The following is a 25,073-nucleotide window of genomic DNA, read 5'->3' on the forward strand; positions in this document are numbered from 1 at the left end:
GAAAATGTGTGTTAAGAGGTTTGAACCTTGATCAATTGCTTTAAAAACTAAAAAATTAGCCATTTATTCATCACATTTAATCACTACATTATTTGTATTATATTATTTATAATATTTTATATATATATATATATATATGTCATGTCATCATAGTTTGACCTCTAGTTTGAGTGTGGTTGAATCTCTGACCCATAAACCTCTACCCTTTTCAGTTTAATGTTCAGTCTTGTTCCCTGAACATTATCTTCAATAAAGTTAGTTGAGATTGTCATGGTATGAACCAGTAGGCCCTAAGTGGCCTTAGTTCGTGGTGGAAGGACCAACTAAAGACAATAATAATGCTTCCATAGTAGAAGACAGAGTAGAAATACCTAGGTTCTTGTTTCCGGTGGTGATGGCCTTAGTCCAATGGTGATCATGATGAATGGCAGGGCTTTGTTGATAGGTTGGTCAATGGTTAACCTCTATAATGTGCTATTTTCTCCCTCCCAGTTTGCTTTCTGTTTTTTTTTTCTTTTTATTGTGAGGCCAACACCATTGATCTATACCCTCCCAATTCATTGAAGGTTGGGCATGCTGTTCAAATTTGGAACAAGTGCACTTTTGACTTAAAAAAGGCAGTGTTGAGTGGTGCGGCTCCAACCTAGATCCGAAACCAATCTGTTACCCTTTGGTGAACCCAATTGTAGTCTCTATCTCATACTTGCTAGGGATGAACATTTTTCAGATAAAATAAAAAAATTGGTTTGGTTTTAATTTTTTTTTTCTTCGGTTACTTTGATTTTTAGTTAATTTGGATCGATTAATTTAGTTTTACAAAATTTTGGTTTCGGTTTTAGTTTTTAAGTTAAGTACTTCCATTAACTAAAAAAACCAAATTAACCAAGCTTTATTATTTATATAATATATATTAATATTTTAAAGAAATTCAGTTTTAATAAACAATCGAACAAAAAATTCTGGTTTTAATTATTTAAGTTTCAATCTAATTTTCCATTTCAAACATTGGTTTTGAAAATTTTCGTTTATTCAGTTCAATTTTTAAACAATAAACCGATTGCTCACCCCTAATACTTGCTATCTCTCCCAATGATACCATCTTTACAGTCCAAAGGGCTAATCCCAGTGAGAAAAGTTTAGAATATGCTCAAGCTTGACTTGGTACCCAAGAGTGGTGGGAGGAACCTGCTTGGTTGGTTGGTTTCCGGATAAAGATATAGAAAAATCGTGTTGTCGAATACCACAATAAGGAAAGAAACTACTACCTCTGGATTGGTTTTAGAGGTGTGCACTCACCTTGTTTTTAGGCTTTATCACACACTCCATTGGGTCAAAGAAGTAGACCAAGTTTTTAAATAAAAAAAGAGGAGGGTTCAAGACCAAAGGTCAAGTATTCCAAACTGGCACATGAACATGAACCACTACATAGAACAGGCATTAATCTTTGGAAAACTCCTTAGAGTGTCTTTCACAGTTGGATAAGTGGATTAGTGCACAAATGTCTCAGAGACAACGAAGTTTCAATAATGAAGTCCCGCCCTTTAACTCACAATTATAGTTTGAGACTTGATTCGGATCTTGAGAGAATTAGTTTGGATTGGTCCTTTGAAAGCTTAGGTTACCTCCTCAGTTGTAGAAGATCCAAAAAGTTAGCGGATTTCTATGACGAGGTGGTGGTGACGCCAAACATCAGGGGAGTTCGTAGTAATAGAGATATGGGTAGAAGAGGTAGAGGAAGATCCATGACTGTTAGGTAGACAACTCTGGCTGTTTCTATATTCCTGTTTAGGTTCATGTTAAAGGTTGGGTTCATTTTGAGGTTTTCGGTTTGTAGGGTATAATTGTTTTGAGGGGCATGTATATTTTGTTTTCTGCTTTGGGCATTTGATTAATTCTAGATTTATTTTACTAGACTTAATCCCGATTCTATGTGGGATTAGGGGGTGCAACTTGAGCTTGTACCGACCCAACCTGTAGGCTTACATGGGCTGGCCTTAGATTATCAGTTCTTGAGCTGGACTCAACCATAAACGTTCAGACTTTTTAATATTTTTGGTTAGCTAGTCCCAACCTGGCCTGATCCTAACCTGATTATATATACATCTATATACGAATACATAGACACATTTGCATGCATATATATATATATATATATATATATATATATATATATATATATATGTATGTATGTATATGCATATCAATTTTTAGTGTGAACTGATTGTCCAATCCGATCTTAGCCAGGCACCCGGTCCAATCCAAACGCATCAAATTTTAGTATGAACTAAATTTGAAAAGATAATTTAGACTTGATCTCAAACTCAAACTTTAGGCCCAATTCTTATGATTGGGCTTCGATTGAACTAAAACCTAGCCCAGTCTGCCCAACTTACACCTCCATTCAGTTTTCAGTTGAGGCATTGTCTGTGTACTGTTAAGTGTATACATATTATATACTTTATTTTAATAAATAATACCTTACTATTTAAGAAAAATAAAAGAGAATTACCTAGAGTGACCTTAATCACCGGAAAAACTTTGCTCTTTGGTGTGCAGCCTTTCCCATTCTTTATACCATCACCATAACTATCCTTTGGACATGAGCAGTAGTAAGATCCTACAGTGTTAATGCAAATACTTTCACATGTATTGACCTTCGGATCTTCACACTCATTTACATCTAGGGAAGCAGAACAAGATAAACAAAGCATTAGTTCAAATATTACTTTTCAAAAATTGCAAGTTAAAACTTAAAATAACATCACATCACATATATATACAAAAAGTTAAATGGGTATGGACAAAGCAACAATTTTAATTAAAATGGAATCCTAACACGTGAAATTTATAGGAATTCGTGTGAAATATTTTGCTATTATTGTTGGCACCAATGGTTCATGTGACGTTCATGAGCCCATTATTTTTTATATTAATTTTTTTGATAATTACAAGTGTTTACAAGAGTGTCATTGAAAGTAATCATTGCCTATCTTTTAGTTGTTAATATACAATTGAATTTTCATGTAATTAGAAGAGTATTATTATTTGCCACTTTGAGTTCTTTACTAATTACAAGAATACCATTGAATGCAATTATTGCCTCTTTTTTAGTTGTGTACATGACATTGAGTTTTCATGTCATTATAAAAGTGTCATTAAAATGTAATTACATTATTGGCACAAACTTATTATTACTATCTTTACTTTTCATTTATTACCTCTCTCTTTTTTCTCTAGGGCTGTCAATGGGTTGGGTTGGACCCAATGGACCCGAACCGATTGGGGTCAATTCTAGTTCCAGGAACTAGAACCAATGGGTATGTTATCCCAATTCTTCTCAGGTTGGAACCAATTCCACCCTGTACTAAGTTGGTTCAGATACGACCCGTGCTATATGTATATGTAAAATATATAAAATAAAGTAATATTATATATATATAATATTTTCAATAGGTTTATTATAATTAGGTCCATTGGGTTAGAACTAATTGTATCGAGAATGATCGATTTGGTTTTGGGTCTAAAATTACAAACCCTATCGAATTCGGTTTAGTTCTATGTCCTTAGTAATTCTTATTGGGTCGGTTCCAATTCTACTTGGACTCAACCCGTTGATAACCCTATCTCTCTCTCCACTCCCATTAACACTATTTTTAATTTTTCATTTATCTTTATTTTCAATTTTTCATTTACTCTCTCCATGAACTATTAATATTATTTACAAGATAATAAATGTTTTTAATATTTTTTAATTAATCAATATAATTAACTAATTAAGTTTTCTAATTTTATTTCATCTCAGCAAGCCTCGAGTTGGGGATGAAGTATTGGAAACAAACCCAACTTAGAAACTCGTGAGCCTGATGCACACTTAAGCCCAAGGCCAGGCTTGATCAAAATACCTAGGCCCAAGCCTTGAATTTTTGAGTTAAGTCGAATTTAGGTTGGTTAGGCCCAAGCTTGACTTGGAAATTTGTGAGCCTAATGTGTGCTTGGGTTGTGCTAAAGTATTAGACCAAAGCTTGGGCTAAAAATTTGTAGGGCCAGGCCCAAACCAAGTCTAAACACAAAACTTACGACCAAACTTAGAATTTTTGGGCCAAGCTGGGCCTTTTCATCTACATCTGTTTAACTTCTCAATCGAATTCCATAGAAGAAAACCAAACTAATATTTTAAAACATTCTTTCCTCTCACTCTCTTTCTCTCTCCAAGAATTCAACCACTCCCTCCCATGGTTTTCAAAATCGGACCGGACTCGATGGTTGTACCAGAAAAACCAAGAACCGGTCACCTGACCAGTTCCGTTTTCCCCAAAAACCGGATTTCCCCTCAAAACCGTTGATTTTGGTTAGCGAACTACTGAACTGAATGGTTAACCGTTCAAATGGTTTTGACCATTTTTTATTTTTTTTGAAAATTTTTTATTTTTTTATTTTTCTGCCAGAACGGGCCGAGTGTTCGGTTTGAACGGCGAACCGTTTGACTCGGTAACCAGACCCCTGACCGGTTCGATCACCAGGTCGGTTTTAAAAACCATGCTCCCTCTCATCCCTCCCTACCCTCTCTCCCTTCATCCCCCTCAACCCTCCAACAATATACACTTAGTAAAATGTCTTAGTGCAAATCATATGTTAAGTTACTTAATTTGCTTAAATGTTTTTTTAAGACTTTATTAATTACTTTAAAGTTATTAATTGTAATTATAAAACTATTTGTTTTAAAATTTGACTAATTAATGTAATTTAAGTATTTAAATAGACTAATTAAATTAATAATTAATTAATTTACCATATTTAGTGAATTAAGTTAAATTATCTAAATTAACTAATTAAATTAAACTAAATTAATTTGTTTCATTTACCCGAACTTTCAAAACATGACAATTTAGTACCCAAACTTTCAAAACATACCAATTCAGTACCTATCATTAATGGACCGTCAGTTATATGTAACATAATGTGACATAATGTGCAACTTAAGACTTGAAAATATTAAAATTAGCCTTCAAAATAAAACACTATTCATCATCTTCTTCATCAAGAAGATGAAAAAGAGGTGCAAAACACTGAGTGAGGGATGCTTATATGCTTGTGAGAATGAACGACAGTGATCCTAGCCCTCATGGTGATAAGCATAAGCATAGGAGATGTTATCTTGGAAAGGAGAGGAACAAGGAAAAAGCAAGCTGCCAGTGAAATAGTATATACATAGCATAGCATAGCTCTTCCCAACTTTCCCTTGAAGTTGGTAAAATGGTGCTCAGTGTTCAAGAGAAGATTGTTATCTATGCTAGATTTGGGCATTTGAGTGGTTGACAAAGAAAATTAGATGATACCTGAAAGGTATTTATCTTTTCACATATCACTTAATGGCCGATTAATGATACTGAAGTTTAGGAACCAAAGTGACAGTACTAAACCCAAATTGCAGGTTACTAATTATTAATCACTTGTTGAAACGAAATATCAGGATCTTTTTTTTTATCATGTTTCTACTACTCACATCTACACATAGTAGCAATTGTCAAATGGTAATGACACTAGGTAGAATGTTTCAATATAATTACTGAATAGGAGAAGTGAGATATGTTACCTTGGCATCCATCAGAGACATAAGGATTTCCATCGTAGCCTTGCATGCAATGGCAAAGATATCCAGGGCCATTTGTCGAATCAGCACAATAGGTGTTGCTCCCGCACGCATAATTGGCCAGGTCTTTTTTTGCTTCTTGGCAAGTCTTGTTTCGAATTGCCCAGTCGAGAACCACCGGAGTTCTGACCCCAACATTTACAATGTATTCTGCCTCATTCCTTAATTCCCATAGGTTTGACGCATTCGAACTGAACCAGTCTTGATCGCACAAAAAGGCATAGCTGCATCTGCTGATATTCCAAGTATACGTGTAGCGGGTTCTACCGTCATACTGCCAAAGCGCTACATAAAATGAATCAAGATCCTTTGGTATCGCGGCCTGGCAGCAACCGATTCCGTCACAGGACGGCCCAATCAGTTCCGTAGCGTAAGGACAAGATGAAGTGCACCCAATATGAAACCTCTCGCCTTTGAAATCGGACAAGACGCCAATTGTGTTGCAGCCAATCACAGTGAATTTGTTCCGAGTGTTAGATAATCTGTAAGTGCTAGGCAACTGCCTAGGTATCCTGTAATTCTCCAAGCTTTGGTTCTCTCCCATGTAACAGATGGCAGCAGCCCACAAAGAGAATGTCAATTGGCCCTGTAGAGAAATGTTCAAAACCCATATGTTGGCATACTTCATATAATCAGGGCCATACAACATCAGTTCGGGAGGGTCCATAGCGGTGTTGCAGAACAGCTTGAATTCATCTCTGTAACAGGTTGGATCATCACCAACCAGGCCGAACGGGTATGGGATGCTGACATTTCCACATTTGTTTCTACAGTTGGGCCTGGTCTTCAGTGGTGTCGACGCTGTTATTGCCATTATCGTAGTGGTCAGCAGTTAGATGAGGTGAAGCAAAATTTATCTGTCCTAAACATGACAAGTGCTACGATAAAATAAAGGAACCTCTATGAGCCACCCCTCTCCCGTGAATCAACAAGCTTTTCACTTACGAGTTCAAATCAGTCCCCCACAATATAATTTTTCACAACGTTTCACAGCATATTCCCGCCTCTATTGAGAACATCTCCCGATGATAATACTAAAAATAATGAGACATCATCGCGAGATATTCCCAATACAACGAAAATGTGTTGTGGGACGTTGTGGAAAAGTATCTTATGGGGTGCCGATTTCAACTCTCTACCTATAATATCACCTCCCATGAATTGAATTGAGAGGCCGAAATTTTCCTTTATTCTAAAGGAAACCCATTTACTTTACCATACCGAACCCCCAAACCCCAGAATATTTTACTAATTTCCTTGTATTCAGTACTTAATGATGATCTATCCAACTTCTTTCATCCATTAATTAAGGACCCCCTACAGCCTCTTTAAAATCTTATTCACTAAAAGACTTTTCAGTCCAGCATATCTTCAATTGTTTATATGAATGATCAAGAGAAGCTTAATTGACTTGATTAGCTATCTTTTTTTCTACCTGAGTTGTGAAGTGAAAGAGAATGCTAAAAATAAATTCATACCTTGGCAACCATCGGGAAGATAAGGATTTCCATGGTAATCTTCAATACACTGGCAGGTATATCCAAGGCCGTCACTTAAGTAAGAGCAGTATGTGTTATTTCCGCAAGCGTAATTTGTGGCTCCTTTCTCACAGGTCTTGTTTTCAATTGATACTAAGTATACAAAAGAAAATTCCTGTGAAGGCATTACTTCAGACGAAGAAAAAATAAAAACAATAGAGAGATTAGAGGAATAACGTCATTAGAGCTGCAAAAGGATCAACTTGAATAGGATATTGTTAGATTCAAATTTGATTAGTTAATATTCAAATTCGAATTCGGATCGGATAAAGATAGATCTATATTCAATCCAATTAGAAATGGCTAAAATTTTGATTTTTCTTAATTGAGTCAGATTCAAATATGAAGTTAATAACACTATTAGCCCTATATTAATACCAGATTAATTAAGGAAATTTTTAGAGTGAATATAAGCATATAAAAAAAATACCCTCATCCAGTTGACATTTTTCTTGCCTGATTCATGAGAATACATAATGGGGGTGGAAAGGGATTAAAGAGTAGGCTCATAACTGTCCCCAAAACAGCCAAATTCATAAATCATAGGGAAAACCTCCGATTAGTATCCTGTACTTTGGGTCTAGTGTCACTTTGGTTCCCAAATTTTAAAATGTGACAATTTAGTATTCGAACTTTTAAAACATAACAATCCAGTATCATTAAGTGATATTTTAAAAAGGCACAAATGCCCTTTGAGTATCATTTAATTTTCTTTATCAATTATCGAAATATTGACAAAAAAATAATAGTCCCAAATCATTGCCTCTTCCTTTCAAGAAAGTTGGGGTCATCTGAATGCCTGATCAAACTTAACCCCAACTTTCTTGAATGGAAGAAGCAAGGATTTGGGCTGTTCATTTTTTGCCAATGTTTAGATGATTGATAAAAACAATTAAATGACACTCAAAGGGCATTTTTATCCTTTTCAAATATCACTTAATGGCAGGTTAATTGCTGATTAATGATAAATACTAGATTGTCACGCTTTGAAAGTTTGAATACTGAATTATCGCATTTTAAAGTTTGGGGACCAAAGTGACACTAGACACAAAATACAAGGTAGTAATCGAGAATTTTCCCTAAACAATACCTTCCCCCAATCCAATAGTGACGAGATTTGACCCAGATTTCCACTACAATGAAAACCCATAAACCATAACCTTGCCGCGGCCAACCCTAATAATAATGGAGTTTGACATTTTGACTCTAGATTTCTGCTACAAACAACCAGAGAACTTACTAACCGAGCCACCATCAGTTGGTCTCATCCAATTAAGAGTTAGCAGTGAATTTTTGCATTGGCTCAGCTGATCCATGCTCTAACCAGACTATACTAAACCAGGCCAGACCCAATGTGAACCCAACGAATAGGCGGGGAAAGCGTGAGGGAATGAAGCAGGACAAGTTTGGTGTAGATGAAAATATTAGTAGAAGAAATAAAAATATAAAATACAAAAGAAACATTTGATATATATGCACATAAAAGAGGATGTTAATCATAATCATGAGTTAGGTTTCCTGTGGAAACTTAGGGTCAAATCTCCCCGGCACTGGGCGGTGGTTTATAGGTTTGGGGAATGGGCGACCCCAGTTTTTTTATAAAAAAACTCAGAGTTCACCAGCGCTCTTATAAATGTCCAATGTCAAGGGTATTTTTGTCTTCTTCATGACGAGGGTTGCTTCCACCTAATGCTCTAATCAGATTGAATTTGGATCAGATCTATCCATATTTTAATCCAATTTGATGAAATAAAATGAAATCTAGGGGTCTTGAATCAGATTTGGATCTTATTTAATTTTACATCGGATTTAAATTTTACCTTGGTCTTTTTTATTGTCTTTAAAATAAGGATAAATTGTTGAAACCTCTCCTAAAGTTTCTGACCATTGCTGAAACTTCCCCTGAAGTTTAGTAATTGCAATCGTCTTCCTTGAACTTTCTAATACAGTTGCAAGTAGACCCTTTCTGGTAGAATCTTCTTAAAAAAAGGCATAAAATATCAAAAATACCTGTACAATTACTATTGAAGTTGGTTTTAAGGGAAAAACAATATAAACCTTATGAACAACAAAAACAAAGAGAATTTAAATTTGTAGCTTTACCATTGAGTGATTGATATAAAGGGCAAATTTGGAAAATAAATCAATTTCAAAAAAGAAATTGAAATGATTTGAAATAATATTTCATATGAAGAGAAAATTTGGAAAATAAGCATTTTTGTTAAAAATAATTGCATGAATATTTTAGATGTTTTCATGTTTTCTTTTAGAAAATTCTACTAAAAGGGTCTACTTGCAACATTGTTAAAAAATTCAAAAAAAGTGGTTACAACTATCAGACTTCAAGAGAAACTTCAGCAATAACCAAAAACTTCTGGGAAGTTTCAGTAATTTACCCTTAAAATAAAAGAAAGTCAATAAGGCAAAATTAAATAATTGATGATTTATATATTCATTTATAAAGAATATATTGGGGTCAAGTTGGGTAATTATGTCAGTACCCAGTTGTCACTTTTGTTTTTTCTGGCCGCAGCTCATTAGTCATTATATATCTATTCTGGGAAATTTTTAGTAATAAAATAAAATTTATTAAAATAAAAAAAAAAATAGAAAACCAAGAAAGAGCTATACGATAACAAAACAATAAAACCAGCCAAACAATAACAAAACAAACGAAAATCCTCCTAAAGGCCCCCAACTAGAAACTCTAGGGACTGTTTTAGCTATATGCAATAGAGAAATTGAAGGGTTGTGAGGCATATTCACTTATGATGCTGTAAATTAATGAGAAATTGAGTGGTTGTAGGGCATAAACAGCTGATACCGCAAATGCCATGATGCAGAAACTACATCATATGAAGTTAGCGGCTGACGTTTTACCATGGCATACTGTTAAATCTTTAACAAAATCTCATCTATTTATTTATCAGACCATTGGCATACTGTCAAATCCTTAATAAAATCTCATCCATGGCTTAGCGTCCAGATCATATCAGAAAATTTTCATCTATTTATTTATCACTCTTCTCTCTTTCCTACTTCTATTTTTTTTTTTCTCTCCATATTCTATTCTATTACCTATACCACTCTAAAAGAATAGATAAAAACCAAAAAAAAAAAAAAAAAATCATTTCTGTTTCTCAAAGAATCATTTAAAACCGACCTGTTGGATCATTCAAACCGAAAATTTGGCCCGTTCTAACAAGAAAATAAAAAATAAAAAATATTTTAAAAAATAAAAAACGGTCAAAATCATTCAAACGGTTCAAACAATTAGTCACCCAGTTCAACAATTCGTTGATCAAAATCAATGATTTTAGAGGGAAATCCAGTTTTTGAGGAAAACAGACCAATTCCCAGTTTTTCTGGTCTGATCATCCAGTCCGATCCGGTTTTAAAAACTATGCAAAGAACCATTTAATCTAAAAGATTAAGCTGTTATATAAAGTCTTGATATTCTCTAACAAACCCCCTCACACGAAAGCCCATTGGGCTTAAGCCTGAACAAGCACAGAACCATTCAACCTAAAAGCTGTTAAATAAGGTCCTTGAATAAAAACCCATGACAAATCCTGACCTGAAATGCTATGTGCATCTCTTCCAATATGAATAAAAACCCATGACAAATCCTGACCTGAAATGCTACTTGTTCCCTAGTTTAATCGCCAGTTCCAATCCGATTCTTGCAAAACTGATAAGATATGATTACATACCTTGGCATCCATCAGGGAGGTAGGGATTTCCGTAAAAGCCTTTCATACAGTGACAAAGATATCCTGGACCATTCGAGGAATTAGTGCAATAGGAGTTATTCCGGCATGCATAATCAGTAGCTTCTCTTTGTGCTTCCTCGCAGCTCTTGTTTCGAACTGCCCAGTCGAGTACAACTGGAGTTTTAATCCCAAACTTCACAAGTTCTTCAACGTTGTTTTCCGTGTTCCAGAGTTGGGACACATGTGAAGCCAACCAGTCCTGATCCGACAAAATTGCAAATGCGCATCTGCTGGCATTCCAAGTGTAGGTGAGGTTATAATAATCTCTCATTGATATCAAATAAGAATTGACATTCTTAGGAATTATGCTCTGGCAGCAGCCAAGATGACTAGCGCAAGATAAATCGGTCACTGTGGTATTGTTCAAGCATACTGGACTACACATTACATAGAAAGCCTTACTCAAGAAGTCGGACAAATACGCATTCATCTCGCAGCCGATAGCCATAAATCTGTTTCTGGTATCCGAGATTCTGTACGCATTTGCAAATCTAGCCCAAGCCCAGGTATACCCCTGCCAGTATTTGTCCGCACCCATGTAACATCGGACAGGCCCAATAACGAACGCCGTCAGTTGTCCTTCCAGCGATATGCTCAAAACGGGCTGAGTGTCGGAGATCTGTAGTAGTGGAGTATCACCGGCGGTGTTGCAGGTCAACCGAAAGTCTTCATTCAGGAAACAGTTGCGATTGTCGCCAACACCAAACGGATAAGGGATGCTGATGTTCCCACATTTGTCCTGGCAGTCAGGCTTTGTCTGAGACGATGTCGACGATGCTACTTCTGCCGCTACCTCCATCATCAGCGTCCGTAATAGGATGAGATGAAGCATCTTGTGCCATACCATTATCGGAAATTTGGGAATCGTCTCGTGGATCTGGAAATTGTTCCAAGCACTGGTAATGATTTGTAAAACTTTGCTGATCCTGTCAGAAGGTCATTCGAAGCTCCATATTAACACCGCCGAGTAGATCGGACTGATCGCCTGATTAAAATACAAAACAACAGGAAAAGAGTTAAAAACTGAAACCACAACTCACCCTAGGACTAACCTAAGAGTAGTTTTGGTTCTCACCTCTTTGTTCTCTACAGTCTACTGCAAAATACGAAACCTTAGCTTGAAACTACCCCAGGTAATAAATCTCGACAGACGATAGTGAACACCGAAAAGTCTCTGAAATCAGGGGAGAGTATTGAGTTTCAGTGGGAGAAGTCGATTAATCTATTCTTCTACCTCTCACTGATTCACATGTCACTAATGTTTGCAAATTCTTCTTTTATTTGGTTGTTCTTGGTCGCATCCACTCCAAATTCAGATATAATCTTCACCTTCTTCAGGAAGAAAATAAGAAGATAGGACGACGACTTCTATAATCTTTGTCCGCTTAAAAGGCGTTGTGTCTTCGGTTTGACGAGTTCAGATCTGCGCTGTGGGACGTTGTAGGGCGCCCAATTGTAGGGCGCAGATGTGAACTCTCGGTTGATGCCGTAGGTTTTGGTTCACGGTTGATATATGATAAGGCTACTTCCCCATCACCATTCGTTTTCGAACCAGTAGTTTTAACTGGTTCACAGTTCAACTCTCTTGTCTATTTACCAGCAACTCTAGTCCCTATCCGTCCAGTTGAAATTAGCTTTTTCTTTCTTTTTAATTTTTTTGGTGAGAGTCTAATTGGAATATCTTGATCAATAGAATATAAATTAAGTAATATCACCATCCTCCTTTCTTATTTAACTTTAGGGTAAAATACAAAAATCTTTAAAAAATCTTTAATGAAGTTTTTGATAATCATAAAAACCTCCCCTTTAGTTTAATTTTAACAAACATCTCCTCTAAATTTTTGAGAAATTCAACAAAAATTTCCTTTTTCAACAAAAACCTCTTTTAACAGTCATTTTAGTAATTTTACATAAAAAATTACTGAAATATGTTTTTTGTTGAATTACAATGAGATTATTTTAGTAATTTTGTATGTAAAATAATTTATAAAAGGGTAGAATGAATATTTGGGAAAATTAGTGCATAAGTTTAACGTTTTTCATCTGGGACAGTGGCAGAAGGGAGGCTTTTGTCGAGTTTCTGAAATGTTCAGAGGAGGTATTTGCTAAAATAAAACTATAGGAGAGGTTTTTATGATTGTCAGAAACTTAAGGGGAGATTTTTGTATTTTACCCTTAACTTAATTTCATAGAAAACCAAAAGCACTAACGCCATTCATGACGGAAGAGCTTTGACCAATCAAACCACCCCATGGTTTCTCATCTAATACCCTGATTGATCTCTTGTAATGATAACGGTTGATAGTTGAACCCAGAAACTAAAGTACCATTTGGCAAATCTTTTTTTAAAGATTTTTAGGAATATTTGATAGTTAAAATAGGATGTGAATTTTTGCATCAAGATGTTAGTAGAGTGAAGACCATTTGGTTAAGGCGTCTTATCGTTTATTTTTTTCACATGAAGATACCATAAAAATGTCGAAAACGTTGTTAATTAAAGTCGTTACCTACTAGCAATGTTTAAATATATCATGGACTGGAGATCGAATTGTTCTTTTATTAAATTTAAAAGGCATATTAAATTGATAAAATACTCAGATTACAAACAAGATCAACCAATCATTAACAACTCTTGAAACTGGGACTGAATATGACCCGAGGAATAAACCCAACGTCAACTAACAGCCCAAACTTGCTGAAGAATAAAGGAGTAATACTGAGCACGATATTATTTGCAAGCGGTGTCAAAAGTTTGTAAACACCAAACACAAAGGGATAACGCAACCCTAAAACAAGCTATTTTTTTAGGTGATGAATCAGTGATTCAATTTTTCAAAAAAATGTATAATGTTGCAATTGAATAATAAATACTTTTAAAAAAATAGAATATTAAAAATGAAAAAATACAGAATTATGTCAAAAATACTTAGGAACATTTTTAATGTTACATATTCATCATATTAAATAAAAGTATTTATTAAAATATTTTTTTATTTATGATAAAAATGGAATATAAAATTTAATAATAATAATAATTATTATTGTAATTTAAAATTCCCACTTACAATGTTGTATACATTTATTATAAACATTTAAGTTTATTTTTAATCATATTGTTATTTTTGTTAATTTTTAATTTATATCTTAATTATAATATGTCTAAAATTCAAATAAAAAATATAAATAAAATTTTCTTACTTAGTACTTCCTTAATTACTAATATATGTATATATATATATATATAAAAGAAAAACTGTCTAATCCGGTGGTCTTTATGACTGCCACTATAACAAGAGTTGAAATGGCTGTCTTCAAAGGCCGCCGCTTGAAAAACCTAAATAAAATAAAAAAATTTAAATGCGGCGGTCTTTGCGAATTGACAAGACGGTTCTAAGCTTTTAACCGATTTAACAAAAAAAAAAAAAAAAAAACTCTTCAAAATCTCGCGTTCTCTGCTATTTAATTTTGATGGAGAGCCCCAAAACTAGAGTGAGAGGAGGAATTACTGAACTAGGAAGAGAGCCAAAGGTGGGTCCTGCGTATTTTTATTTTGTTTTTCTATAATTCCTTTCTCTTGAGTCTCGTTCCGATGATAGCTTAAGCATTTCTCTTTATTAATTTTGATCTATCTTTGTTTTTACTGTTTTTTCAGGTTTTCTAGGCTTTGTCAACCCTGAAATTTTCAGTCGAGGATAAGTCCCATTAACATGACGGTCAAATCTTACCGGCCAAGTTTATTTGCTAAGCTTGCAGAGGAGAAATATTGGAGATTTCATCATGAATGCTGGTTCTGTGCTGATGTTGGAATGATGCTCACTTCAGTGAGCAAATATCTAAACTTGACCAAATGAGCATGATTCAATTTTTTATTTCTCTCCTAGGGTTGATTTGCCATTTTCCAATGGAATGGTGCTCACTTCAGCGAGCAAATGTCTAAACTTAACCAAACTAAACCCAGAAATAAAAAAAAAAAAAATGAAAAAAGAAAACCAGTTTCTGGGTTTGGTGACATAGAATCCCTACATGGGTTTTGGGCTCCCGTAGAAGTTACATTTTACAATCACACACTAACATCTTATTATTTTGTTTTCATGGATTAATGTTGCAATTGCCAAAACGTCTCCTTCCTATAAAGATGCAGGGAAACTATGGCCTAATTATAACCCCTTAGGAATCTGAACCAAAAAAAACTCTTATCTCTCTCTCACTCTCTCTCTCTAAAACAAAGTGATTACAGCCTGAAGATCAGTCCGTAAGATTTTGTAAGATCAGGTTCCTAACTGAAAAGTACCTTTGCCAGTTAGAGAATCTTACAAACTACAGATCTTGTTTTGTAATATTCTCTAAATGCAGAAATCATGTCAAGAAGTAGAAGCTAATCCGACCATAAGTTTCTTTAGTAATGCACATATATATTTCCTTGATCTCTTACTCTTTGTGATACAGCAATACACCTTGCATATATAGTTTTATACATAATACAGGTGAAAGGGATGGATTGGACATGAACCTAATATCCAGTATTTTAGCATGAAATGACCACTCTCAAACTCAAGCTGATATTCTCGCATTTAACAGCTAATAATTTACCATTTTTCCAAGCAAGGCCTATATAGTCCTTTTATATAAAATTGTAGGAAGTGTTCATAATGTGTTTTAGATTTACCCTTTATGATGATTAATTCATTCTAAAACTAAAAGCAGGTAGGGAAATGTTTAAGCTGCTATAAACTCCAATTTGATCCATTGTAGCTTTTTTTTTCTATATTTTCTTCTTTGTGTGTGCATGTATTTATTTGTTTACTGAACAAGGTATGAAAACAGCAATGGACACACACATGGTCATGTTTTTCATTTCTTTTTATTTTTCCCTATTTGCATACTTCTTGGAAATGTTGTTTTTGGATATATGAAATTCTGGAGTGAGAATTTAACTAAATTCATTATTTATTCATGATTACTAAAGTATCACATGATAATTAAGATACAAGAAAACAAGAACACAAAGAACCGAGAAATAGTATAGTGATAATACATTAATATAACCTCTATTTAGCAGGTGCTGGTTATTAGGACTGAAATAGTTTGATGAGCTTCAAGCCTAGAGTAAAACTTATAATAGAAATATAAATCTGATTGAAGAACAGAGATTAAGAGGCTGCTTGGTACTGTTGGAATTTCTAGTAGGCCTTACATTAAATGAAACAAATTACAGGATTATAAGATCTTACTAGAAAATTTATGCTTAGCTATCTAACTATCTTAAAGAATAAAATTTGAAAACCCAAAAACATGATAGTTTCAAGATTATGTCATCCCAATAAAAAGGATGGATGGGTGAACGATTTCTTATACTGATATGGAAAGAATAATTGAAACAAAGCAACCTGCATGCATGTGCCCAAGGTGGACGGTTTCAAGACTCTTAAAATCTTGGGTTTGCTGGATTAGCCTATCTAATGACACCTATGTCAAGCCAAAGGAGCAAGTTTTTTCCCCTCAAATTTAGTCCAAAATTTGGGTGCCAGACTTGAGCCGATTTGGTTGAGGTCCAAAACAGTTCATGAACCATAGACATTTACTTCTTGTCATGTCCTGCATCAGAAACCTTTATAGGAAAAAGGGCTCCTATGCTAGATAGAGACTTTCCTAGACTTGGATTATTGGTACCAGAACATTTCTTGTACTTTGAAAGTTAAATAATTGACATTATGACCATTATACCCCCATGTATCCTAGGGGGACCATCATTCCTGTAGTCTTTGGCCCTCGCCATTGCTCTTCACCGCAACTTATTAAAATTTTACCTATGGGATAGCCAGTTCTAGGATGGATCAAAACATAAAGTTTTCCATGAATCCATTAATCATCTTTGATCTCCAATTGAAAGTGTTATAGCATTTATTCCTGGAAACTGAACAGTTATCTCCTTAAGGAACCAACAGATTCAAAGTGTCTAAAATCAGCAATAAGGTAAAAGAGAAACCTTTATTTCAAAATCTGTAATTCCTTTAACAGATGTATCATAGGCCTCATGCATACTTAAATATGTGGAGCCAAAAATGCCTAGATCCCATATATATTTCTTTATTAGTAAATACCAAATCTATATGGTTTTAAATAGAATGGGTTAGTGAAACTGGATTCATGTAGCCCACTCCATGATGATCGCCTAGGATCTGTCAAGGTGGTATTCATTGCGTTTTGCTTCTGTATTCTGGTAATAGACTTTCAGATTTTCTGGATTCTAAGTTTGCTGAATATTTGAGCTTAGACCATAATTTGACATGCTTTGGATTTGGGATTGACATGCTTTATTTTCTGAGTTGTTGAGTTATATTTTCAGCTTTTGGGATTAGCATCTCACAAAGGCGGTTGTTCAATCTTATTGCTTCTTGTTTCTATCTTCTTTAAACTAAATTATCTTGTATGTATTGGATCCTGCCTTTCTATATTTTTTGTATTCATGGTTTTCTTTCTTAGGCATTTTATGTTTCAGAAGTTATTCAAAAGTCAAGCAAGTTATGATGGTCATGAGTTCTATTTTGTTGTCTATTTCTACAAGACATGGGCCAGATAGGTTGGGACCTGTCACTTTAAATGGTCCTTTAGGGGTTTTCTAGGTTAGGAATACAATATGTTGGCCTTTCAGTAGATGGTTTTCCATGTTCAATTCCATAAATCAAGTCATTCAATCAGATATTAAATGAGTTATCTCACTAGTATCCATTTGAATGTTGATCCCTGGTTCCAGACTACTTTGATGCATGAGTAAAGCAGAACCAAAGAGAATGGCTTGATTTAATCTTCTTGACCTGATTTCTCCCAATCCCAACTATTTTTATAAAGTTAGAGAAACTGCTACTATTGTCAACCTGTAGTGCAAAAGTAAGGTATATGCATGACTTTTATGTCTGTGCTAGCTTTTCTAGTTTTTGGACTTTAATGGTGTAGTATGTCATGCTTACTCTCATAATCTTTTATGAATGCAACTATCTTAAGCAAAGTGGTTGTTTGACGATTGATGATGTGGATGATACAAAGAAATTTCACATGTTGATAGTAATGTGAAAAATAGCATGTTTCTGTTGTTACGCATACTAAATACCAAATTTCCAATTTAACTTGTGCTATTTAAGGCCTCGTTTGGTTCGTTTGGTTGGGCGGAATCGGAATCCCATTCCCATTTCAGCCCATTTGAGGGAATGGCCATTCCCTGCAAGAAATTCCATTTCTGTTGATTTTAATTTCCATTCTCAATTTTGTCTGAACCAAACAGATTATGGGAATGAATCATTTCGATTCTAATTCCAAAGGATTTCAATTCTGATTCCAACTATAAACCAAACGGACCCCAAATTTCATAATGCTACAATTCTATTTTCATATTTTGTTTGATTAGGAGGTCTTAGACATCATTAAACTTCCCAAAGATGATCAAGGGAATATATTTGCAATGCTTGCTAAAGTATTATGGCTAGAAGACATTACCTTTCAGATAATTGATAATGAAAATCATGTGGATGTGGTGGCAAGTGATGGTAATGTTGATATAATTTGTTTTTTTACTGTGTCCTTATTTGTTAATTTTTCAAATATGTGTTAACATGTTGATGTTCTTTTGGAGCAACTTTCCTTTTCGATCTCTAATTTTATTAATAGGCTCTTTTATAATTTTTCAATGGGCAATTTGTGTGTGAACTTATAGTGCATATTAGAACTCTTGGATGTTTGTTAAGCTGACTAATTCAATAATACCAAAGCTTGAAATGTGTGGTGCATATTTATTAGGCGTTTTCTTCCAAGGAATTGGAATGAGGGTCCTAAAGTTGCATCTTCCCTATTTCTGTTGTATGTGATCTCTTTCCTTTTCCCTCTCCTCTTGCAAATTCTTATTTTCACTTAATCCTATTAGTTATTAAATTATTTTTGTGTATTTTATGTATGATTTCATGCACTAAGGTGCATCTGTTTGTGATCTCATTTGCTTATGCAGAACAAAAATGGTTTTCTTTTCGTTTCTTTTTTTTTTTTTAAAGATAGGTAGGTCGACAAAGTTTGAACAGTGGTTTCAACAAAAATGGTGAAAGTTTTGTTTTTTTTCCCCTCTCCATCCTCTCCACTCAATTAGTAATAAGAAAAATAAGCCACTCAACTGGTGATAAAAACGAAGGGCTATTTGGAGGTGTGCCATGACTTGGTTGAAGAATACTTGAAGCACTATATTTGGCAACTTTTAATGAACTCTACGCATATCATTTGATAGGTGGACATCTGATTGTATCTTTACTGTGCTGAATGATGTTTATCTTTGTTCCTTTCTTACACAGCTGTGGAGGTTGAGTTCATAAAGTCTCAGATATCCCAATAACATTTTTCTATGCATTCTATTCTAAGAGAAGCATTGACTAGCCAACAATATATTGGGATTAGCATTCTGCATTCAGGTCTAGTTCAAAGATATCAACACTTGTGTTCTACTTTGTTCCCCCCCCCCCTTTTAAATGCTTATTTGATTTTGTTCCCTTTCATTACAGGTCCTCCAACACTTGTTGTACTGGACATGGACACGGCTATTCACACCCGTTAAGCACCTTAACACTCGATATCAACACAACTTAAGAGAGTTTGAGCTTGCATGGCTGTATATTCACTTCCTACATGGAAACCACCTCTTCTGTGATTACATGGAAAACAGACATGTATTGTCGAGAATTTGATTTTTTTAATATTTTCTATTTGAACAATTGGGCATTGTATTTGAACAATTTGTTTTGGATATTATAATAATTAATTGTGAAATTAATAAATTTTGTTTTAAATTGCATTTTTCTACATGTTTAAGTTTTATGTATAATTGTTATGGAATTTGCATTAAGCAAGTATTGAAGTAATAAATCAATAAAATTGAACATACAAAAAGGATCTAAAAAAAAATAGGATCTAAGATGGCGGTCATAAAGATCTAAGGTAGCGGTCAAAACCGCCACCTAAAATGTGGGAAGAATGTTTGGCGGAACCAAAGGTGGCGGTCATAAAAATCTAAGGTGGCGATTCCAAACACCGTCTAAGAGGGGCATGTAATGTAAGGCGAAGTCTGAGGCAGCGGTCCAAATTGCCGGTTTTAACATATCTAAGCTGGCGGTTCTAACAAACCACCACTTTAGAGATACTCGAACCGTTTTGGACCAGCCACCAAAGGCGGTGATCATTCTTTTTTAAACCGGCGGTCCTGACATAAGGCGGCACCCGCTTAGACGGCTGATGAAAGACTACCACCTTAGATCTAAGGCAGTGGTCCAAAGGCCTAAGCCGGCGGCCTTTAGTCCGTCGACTTTGACCGCTTTTCTTGTAATGAAGGGCCCCATGTGATGGACGAAAAAAATCCAATGTTTAATTGGACAAATGAAAAGATCAATAGAAAATATAAAGTTGTGCCATGTATTGGCTTATGAGAAATTTTGGCTTGAGATCGTAATGAAAGGAAAAGAGTCTTCGGACTTTCATATATATGACAATTGTAAGATGATAAACACCTTACAATTGTAAGATGATCAACACTGATATCTTGGCTTGGGACTACGATGAATGGCATAGGGTCTCCAAGCGAAGATATAGAAATAAACAAAGGGATAAGAAGATTCTAATCATATGGACACTCTTTGCCTAACTATCAAAAAAATTAAACCAATATCGTAATCAAGTATCCCTCCAAAGTTATTGAAACTTCATTGTATGGTGTGTATAGTAAACTTCAAGAGAGAATGAATAGAAGAACAAATAAAAGTAACTGGTATAGATAGATAGATATATTAAACCTTACGTCTAACACCTAAGATTTATAGTCATCCTTAACAATTAATCTACTACTGTATCTCAGGTACTTCCATCTCCTATTCCTGTTCTCTACTCGACTCTATCAGTCTTGTCCCTTCATTTTTTGAAAATGGTAAGGTAATATTATTTTTGAAATAACACATACAAGTGGACTGGGTATTTTGAATTAGGTATGTTACTTGGACTGGGTATTTGGATTGGGTATTTTAAGAAGGGTTTTCTGATCATATAGGTTGTTTGAATACCCTATTCAAACAATGTAATAGTTATAGCCTCAACTTGAATACCCTATTCTGTAAACAAAATAAAGCATTATATCTTTCTGTATCAAATTAGGCACTCTACCCCTTCATTTTTTTTTTTTTTTTCCTTTTATTGTATTTCTATGTGATTAGTACACAAAATCTGATGTGCTCCTTATGCAAAAGCTGAGATGGATGTTGCATGGCAAAACTAGGAAGAATGGGATTAAAAATGATTGCATACGTGGGATTCTAGGTTGGACTCAGTAGGAGCTAAACCAGACAAAAAGATGGTTTCATAACTTGGTCTAATCAAATCAATAACTTATATAGAGTGTACTCATTTTGACAACATGTGCCCCAATCTGAGTAACGTTGTCTACTCTCTCACTTAAGAAATTTAACATGCATGAAACTAAGGATTGTAAATTTACCAAAAACTAGAAGACCTTTCTTGCTATGAGCTATTGTGTTGAAGGTCCTTCAAAAGTAAAGCTTTCCTGCGTATCAATAAGGGTTCAAAATATAAATCAATATCAATAATTGTTGGATCAGTACCTAAAGTCAATCAGTTAATCATTTAAATGAGTAATTCACCTGATATTGTTGTATTGTATTGTTTCGTATTGTTTCTCACCCCAGGCGGTGGTAGTTGCAACACTGGCCTACCACTGGCAATGTGATGTGGTGCTCTACCCTATCACCAGATGTCTGATGTGGAGATCCATCCCTATGAATTGGTGCTTTATGCCTCAGAGGTACAACTCTAGCTCCACCCCTATGTGCTAATGACCTCCCAAATTGTGCCATAACCTCCAAAGCCTGTGTTCTACTCATGGTGTCTGACATGTGTGCAGATTAGGCACCTCTTCCACTACCCCCACTCCCACTACGTTTTGATGTCTCTTCTACTTGTCTATCCTTGCATCCCCTCTTGTTGTAGCCCATTTACCACACTGAGTACATCTCATGACTGCCTGTTTTGTACACTTGGTGTCCAAAAACCATTTCATTTTGGTTCTTCCTTCGTAACTTCTTTGGTCTCCCTTGTTGTGGTCTATGTCAGGTGGGACAATGGGGAAAACTCGTTCAACCCAGGGCTACTGTGTCTCATTAGGAATGGGCATAATGATCTTCTCGTATTCCCCAATGCACCTTCCAACTGTGTAGATGGGATCCACATAATCGTACATTGAACCCTTCTACATTTGTATATATGAAATAGCGTGGCAGTAAGGAATCCCAGTTAATGTCCACTATCTCCATGTATATATCCTCTTTTCCAAATTAACAACTGCCCTCCTACCGAAGTAAGTCACCTCAAATGTGGACATCCCAACATATACAAGAAAACAATCACGAACATGATTTTGTAAATACTTTATCTTCTTCTTCACCTTTGGGCAGACAAGACTTCTCTCATTAGCAAGTGAATGATGCCTCTTTTGCAACAACTTCATCAACTATCTCCTGGTTTCTACCAGTATGATGATGGGTTTATCTCTTGCATCCAAAATCCACATGTTAAATGTCTCTAAGAAGTTATTGCATATATCATCATTTCGTGATCTTGGCCTAAGTGCTGACATGGACCATAATGCTTGGGGTACACTCTTTAACCAGTCAATTGCATCCCTGTTTAGAGCCTTTCAGCACTTCATATGCCAATCAAATTTAGATGTTGTGTATGCAGTAGCTGCCCCCATAAACAATCTCTCAAGTCTCTACCTCTGAAGATTCCTTTAAAGATTGTGTACATGTGCCTCACACAGGATCGATGTTTAGCCCCCGGAATCATTATCTCAAATGTCTCAAAAAGGCCCTAAAACACAATGAGTAACATAAGTCCTAATATATTAAGATAATTAAACACAAGAATGCATTGTAGTTTTGGCAAAGAAAAAACATGCATGCATGTATATACACGTACCTTTTGTCTATCTGAAATGAAAGACCAGCCATGCTCCTCTGAGCCCCCAATTACTTCAAAAAGCAAAGACAAGAACTATGTTCAAGAATCTCTGGCTTCTGACTCAACAATAGCAAACGCAATTGGGAATATACAATTATTCCCATCCAATGCAGCTACAGATAATATGTGACCATAGTTTGGTTGCTTCAAATGACAGCCATTCAGCCCAATAAATGGGCGACAACCCTCCATGAGACTGACCTTCATGGCATTGAAACACGTAAACAGTCTCTAAAATTGTCCCTAGGAATCATCCTTCAATTTATCTTCACCATACTCCCTGGATTTGAATTCAATAATACATGACACTAATCAGGCAATTTCGTGTACTACTACTTTGGATCCCATGAATACCATTGATTGTGTTTTACTTTGCTCTATATGCAGCTGACTTACTAGTGTTAACCATGTACTGCTTACCTATCCATTCTTCAAAGCCCTTGCACATTCACACTTGTCTACAAAAGTTTGGGCCTGAAATGCCTCCCTATCCTACATCCAAGAGGCATATATATGGCAACCACACCTTTGCTTGTAGATAGCGGAAACTTTCTCCTCGTTGTTTTTGACACAATCAAATTGGATGTCATTGATAATTGCAAATGTGACCAGAGCCTCCTTAAACATTGATGGATTTGGAAATGTCAGCCCACTGACATTTGTAATGCATCCATCTACCTATCATGGAGAAATGACTCAAGATGTGGGGCTTGTTCATCATCTGAATCATGTGCACCATGCAACTCAAACAGATGCTCATAATCGTCTAACATCTCTGGTATCTCTGGTCCAATTACATCTACTTCAGCTGGTATACAACCAACTTCATTATGAAATTCATAATGAGCCTACCATGCATCATTAGGACGGATAGGGTTTGAGGTTTGCCTATTGCAACAATCATGTGCTATACTTGTTTCCACATCTAATGATGTACACTGGCCTTCTTCAAGATCATCACCACTCATTTCATTAGATTGACCCTCATGGGGCTCAACCTCACCATCCACCCCATGTGGGACAAGGTCTATGTGAGGCCTACCCTCATGTGTTGCACACATGCTTTAACACATTCCTATCATTTTCCATATGTACCAACCCATCCCTCAAGTCAAATCTTGGCATTTTATAAAACACCCTCCATTTGTCAGAATACCATAGCTCCCTCAACATTGTATCCATCTCAATAAACGATAACAAATCACCACCCACATTATTACTAACTGCCACATCACCACCACAATAAATTAATGTTGGCAATCTAACAAATGTGCCCCTGTGGTGGATGAAAATGGTAAGCATCTAAAGAAAATCTAATAATGTTGGAAAATATATAATTACCAATAGTATAACCAATTCATTTACCAAGTGCACCAAAAAAGACATAAAATAATGATATGTCCCCCTTCTATACCCCACAAGAGTAACATTAAAAGGGCAGATGGTCTCCCCTTCTACCCCAACAATGACAATGGTAAGTCAATAAATACCCAAATCAATTCTCATCTAGGGGACAAGATAGGGGACCAACACATACAATCTCAGTTATCTAAAGCATTAACAACAAAGTTAATAAGAATCTCAACATTCTAAAACCCATGAAGTTTGAAAAGTAGAGTTTCACATGTACAAATTAAACTAAAGTACACAACAAACTAAAACCCTAACCCAAATCAAAAAAAAAATATATCAACATGGAGAACTCATATACATTTGCATGCATTTGTATCATGTGTACACGTGAAACTCAGAAACTAACAAAGGATTATGAGTTAAACAAAAAATATGTGAAACTCATTAACTGACAAAACATTTGAAACTTAGGAAAAGTAGGGTTTTTTAACAAAATATAGAAAACATTATAGGTTAAACAAAAAATTCAATCTAAGAAACTAACAAAAAAAGGGAAAATGTCATCTCGTGTTTGCCTTTCTTCTTTGGTGACGACAAGATCCGTTTGTCTTATCCAACAATGGCAAGGTTCTTTTATCTTCTCCAACGATGACATCGGAATGAGAACTTCTCTCCTCTTCTATAAAGTGCATGAACGGGCTGGAAACA

General features: G+C 35.2%; 1 protein-coding gene across 1 annotated transcript in view; it reads right to left on the reverse strand.

Moving 5' to 3' along the window:
* LOC104590379 (uncharacterized) overlaps nt 1–12,409 on the reverse strand; it is a 29,999-nt gene extending 17,590 nt beyond the window's left edge. Inside the window, 5 exon segments of the mRNA XM_088888248.1 lie at nt 2,510–2,680; nt 5,594–6,451; nt 7,129–7,281; nt 10,902–11,946; nt 12,037–12,409. Coding sequence (XP_088744374.1) covers nt 2,510–2,680; nt 5,594–6,451; nt 7,129–7,281; nt 10,902–11,808 — 2,089 coding nt within the window. The 5' untranslated portion in view covers nt 11,809–11,946; nt 12,037–12,409.
* Between the last annotated feature and the right edge of the window lie 12,664 nt (nt 12,410–25,073).

Source organism: Nelumbo nucifera, chromosome 5 (genome assembly GCF_055504915.1).
Source record: "Nelumbo nucifera cultivar China Antique chromosome 5, China Antique-T2T, whole genome shotgun sequence".
NCBI classification, from domain to species: Eukaryota; Viridiplantae; Streptophyta; class Magnoliopsida; order Proteales; family Nelumbonaceae; genus Nelumbo; species Nelumbo nucifera.